General features: G+C 25.6%; 1 protein-coding gene across 1 annotated transcript; it reads right to left on the bottom strand.

Annotated features, from left to right (window-relative positions):
• Positions 1-1,106: 1,106 nt before the first annotated feature.
• LOC145835306 (transcription factor BTF3 homolog 4-like) lies at positions 1,107-4,047 on the bottom strand. The gene is made up of 5 exons (XM_082942877.1): positions 3,969-4,047; positions 2,514-2,627; positions 2,219-2,365; positions 1,593-1,701; positions 1,107-1,301 (listed from the first exon to the last, which is right to left on the bottom strand). Exons 1-5 carry the CDS (start codon positions 4,029-4,031, stop codon positions 1,255-1,257), a joined length of 480 nt encoding a protein of 159 aa, XP_082799003.1. The 5' UTR covers positions 4,032-4,047; the 3' UTR covers positions 1,107-1,254.
• Between the last annotated feature and the right edge of the window lie 301 nt (positions 4,048-4,348).

Genomic DNA, 4,348 nt, shown 5'->3' with positions numbered 1-4,348 from the left:
AACCCTTTGTGTGTTATAGATTTAATTTTACTTAGTTTTTTGCCTTCAAGCTAGTAATGTTTTTATTAAGTTAAAAGTTTACATTCAGTATAAATAATTTTCAATTCAAGACTTTAAGTTTCTCTGTATATTATAATATGTAAGTAGCTTGTTTTATTCCTTAATTTTTGAGCCAGTAATATGTTTTTTTAGAAATATAACAGTTTCACATTCAGATTTTTAAGAGCCTAAACCCATAGTGTTTATTTAGTATTTTATTCAAATTCTTGATTAATTTTCAAACTCACATAATTTACAATTTATAATTTACTTGTTTTGTTTTGCTTTATAATATCTTCCATGTTTTGTTTAACTTTTATTTTTCAGAAATTTGATTGTAACTCAAGATCCCTTTAAGGGTGAAACTTAGTTTTGCAAATAAAAATCTTAAATAATTAATCTTGTATATATAAAAGTGTATATATTTTTTTAAAGTAGAAATGAAGTTTAAGAATTTAAGTTTTATTAAAAAGACAATTAATTTAATTATGTATCTAACTCATGTAACATATAATGTATATAGTGTCTACTATTTTTATTAGTTTCTATCTGCGTTTCAAACTTAAAATTAATTTTATTTTCGGTACATTTACTAATTAAAATACGCAAATAATAACCAGGGTTGCCAAAGGTTAGTTGTAAATTTCTTCTTGGTTTCCAAAGAACAAGTTTTCTGGTACTTTCTTTAAGGTTAAGTTAAAGTACTATCTTAAACAGTATAACAACATTGAAAAGATACTGTAAAGCTACAAAACTTTTTTATTATTATGACAGATTTTTCGTATGTAATCGAAATTTCGTTACACTAAATGTAAAAATAATTTTAAATGCCAGGCTTTTCAATACTTTTTAGTGATTTTGTACAATATCCTAGGTTTTTTGCCTAAATTGTAAATTCCTGTTTTTTTTTGGCAACTCTTAATAACTAACATTAAAAACCATAGTTTCTTTACTCATACTTATACTAAGATTATTAATCTAAACTTAATTTTTATAAGGAAATAAATTAACGTTTTTACTGCTATCAATCAAACAACGATTTTATTTATTTATAAATACGCTTGATATACAAATAAGATTTATTTACAACTTTAAATTTAAAAAATTACAATCTTAACAAGAAACGGATTAAGTTGTTCAAGTTTTACTCAATCTGTGTACTTTTTTAAACACTATTTTAATCTAAATTTACAAACAAAAGCCTACATAATTCTTCTAAACATCTTCGGTTTTTGAAGGCTCATCAAAATTTTCCTCCAAATCTAAAAAAACATAAATAACAGTTCTAGACTAGGTTTAATGTATTTACAATTCTACAAATGAAACACCAACTTTGCTATCAACAGGCAATAAACTTGAGCACAAGTACTTTAAGTTAATCAATAACATAATTGTAAATCAGTTACGAAAGTTTTAAGAACATAAAAAATCAGAACGTTCCTTGACTAAAATGTTACACAGGTGTTTACATGCCACTTCAAACTGAAAACTTGTTTTATTTTAAAATGTTAGTAAAAACTTCTTGACTTAGTGGCAAAAAAATTCAAACAAACCTGGTACACCATCATCTTCGCTTTTCTCAACAACTTCTGCGGCGACTTGAGCAGTTTGCTTGGGAAGTCTATCAGCCAGCCTCCTCAAGTTTCCAATTCCTTCGGCTCCCTAAAACAACTTATGTAATAAAGCTTTTTTTGTAAAACTTTATTTAGAACAACTAAAGAAATGTTCTTATTGAAAGAATGGGTGTCACAATCAGGTAAAACTCACAATTAATCTTAAATTATTATTTAATAAAAATGAAGGTACACTACAGTGACACTTGCTATATTTATAAATAAATGAAAAATAAATCAATTATTTTTTATTTAGGTATCACATGTTTTGAGCCTACTAAATAAATTTGTAATTTAAATAATCAGGCTGGCAACGAACAGCCAACTGTCTGTACGTTGCCTATCCCTAATTTAAAGAGAGACTGGAACTTAGATTTATTAGATACTTGATTTTAAACAAAATATTGCTTTTCAAACTTTAGTAAACATATTTCAATTTAATACATAATATTTTATTTTTTATTTTATAAATATCATGTTTAACTCAATTTCTTTTTAACTAAAAATTAAACTTAATAGTTACAGCAATAACATAAGTATGCCCTAAATATAAAAATTAAACTTACAAGTTGATTGATAATTGATGGTAACATTTCAGTAAGCATTTTATTTTCTCCATGGCCAGTAACAGCAAAAGTGTTAGCTGAGGGCGAAGCTTGAACTTTAGGATTATTGAAATGAATAACAGTACCATCATCTCTGATCATGTTAACCTAGAATAAATGTTCCAAGTGGTAACATAAATTTAATAAATGCTAAACTTGATGTCTATTAGCTTTAAATGGATAATTTATATTGTAAAGAATATAATAAATATTGTAGAATTTTATTTGCTTTCATAATTTTAAACTAATAATTAACCTCTTCAATACCAGGTATGGTGTTTACAGATAATTTTTTTAAAGTAGACTGAAGCTTTTTATCATCTGTAGTAGCAGTGTTATGGACAATTTTCTTCTTCCTTCTAACAGTTCCCTGTTGAGTTTTACATTTAATTGAATAAATATCATGTATTAGCTGCATGCATGGTTGCCACTGATCAAGCTGAGAAATATTTCCTGACTTTTCCTGACTTTTTACAAAAATTTTCCTGACTTTTCTAAATCAAACTCTTAAATTAAACTTATTCTGAAACAATAACCTAACACTTGAAGCTATATAAAGCTTTCAATCTAATTTTTTTATAGGTTAAAAACAACATTTTTTTGCTGAATTCTATCATCAAACTTTCAGTACATCACTTAAACCATCTGTGTATGATTGATGTTTGTAATAAACAGCTCTATCAGCAAAATACTTGTTTTATCACCTTATAAACACAGCTTGTCTGAAAAAAGACACAATTTTTTTAGCATTTCCTAGCATAAATGTATCTAGATAAACTAACGACATATAAGGAACTTTTACAATTAAACCTTAAATCAATAAGGAATTTTCACAACTTAAACCTTAAAACAATAACGAACTTTTACAGTTGAAACATTAAAAAAATAAAGAACTAAATCAAATACTGTTTTTTTAAATGTATGTACTAAAATTTATTTTTTCCGTTTTTTATTAGCACTTCAACCTCTTCATCTAATGAAGATATGGTTTTCTTCATCTGGTCTTAATTCCGCTTCAGTATACACATTAACTTGTTACATAAAATACTAAACTAACTGCTTAGTTATAAAGAACTTAATTATTTACTTAAACAAAAAACACTTTGATTCTAAAATTATGCTAGATAAACTTTTGTTTATGTATTACAGTTTCACTATGGAAGTGTCCTTGCTACAGATCATCAATACTAAAAAGCTTACAAAATCTGCTTGTTCAACTAGGGTACTTGTTCAATATGTTAATAGAAAATTTTTGCAGTTTTATAAAGGATATTTACTAATTTATACCAGATGAAGGCATTGGAAATAATACTAAATATTTTTGTAAATTTCTAAGAAAGTTTTTAAAATTTTTTCAGACTTTAAAGGACTTTTAATTAATTTTTACCATTTGAAGGCTTTGGAAAACAAGGAATTTTGTAAACTTTAACTGACAAATCTGATTTTTTTTAACTTTATGAAATTTCCTGACTTTTTTTCAAAACTCCCTAATTTTTCCTGACTTTTGTCTTTTTTTTTTAATTTTTCCTGACTTTTCCTGATTTCCTGACTTTTCCTGACCGAGTGGCAACCCTGTGCATGTAGTCAAACAACTGATACAACTATTAACTATCAAAAATCAGTAATAAACACTAATAAAGATTTAATAGCCATAATAATTATATTGTTAAAATGCAATAATAGTCCTTATATAAAGCGGTAGTGCTAAAACCTTTCCACCAATACGAACAGATGCCTTGTTAGCCTGTAGCTGCTTCAATCTTTCAGGATTCATTTTATCTACTTTAAAACAACCTAAAAAAAATTATTACTTAGTGTGCAATAAAAAATTTAAATATTACAAATATTGTGACCTTCTTTAAGAAATCGAATTGTTATATTTCCTTAAATATTCAAAAAATTTAAGTTTAAAAAAAAGTCAAACTAGTTTGAGTAAGTGGGACCATGTTTGTAAATAGTCTAAGTTATTTTTATATTTCAAAAGTATTACTTTTTTCGTCATTTATTCTAATATTTATCTAGTTGTTGCAAATAAAGTTGTAACAAATAAACTTTATGATAAACGAGTCAGATTAATAAAAATTATAAACT

The sequence above is a fragment of the Thalia democratica genome, chromosome 4, assembly GCF_965202585.1.
Source record: "Thalia democratica chromosome 4, ktThaDemo2.hap1.1, whole genome shotgun sequence".
NCBI classification, from domain to species: Eukaryota; Metazoa; Chordata; class Thaliacea; order Salpida; family Salpidae; genus Thalia; species Thalia democratica.
Note: the sequence above shows the minus strand (reverse complement) of the source record. Positions and strands in the feature narration are given on the sequence as shown.

Excerpts from the sequence above, each read along its gene's own strand:
- LOC145835306 (XM_082942877.1), bottom strand. The coding sequence starts at position 4,031 with ATGAATCCTGAAAGATTGAAGCAGCTACAGGCTAACAAGGCATCTGTT. Across the intron at positions 1,702-2,218 it reads CATCAATTATCAATCAACTT|GGAGCCGAAGGAATTGGAAA; the intron begins GTAAGTTTAATT and ends AAGTTGTTTTAG. Across the intron at positions 1,302-1,592 it reads CGAAGATGATGGTGTACCAG|ATTTGGAGGAAAATTTTGAT; the intron begins GTTTGTTTGAAT and ends ATGTTTTTTTAG.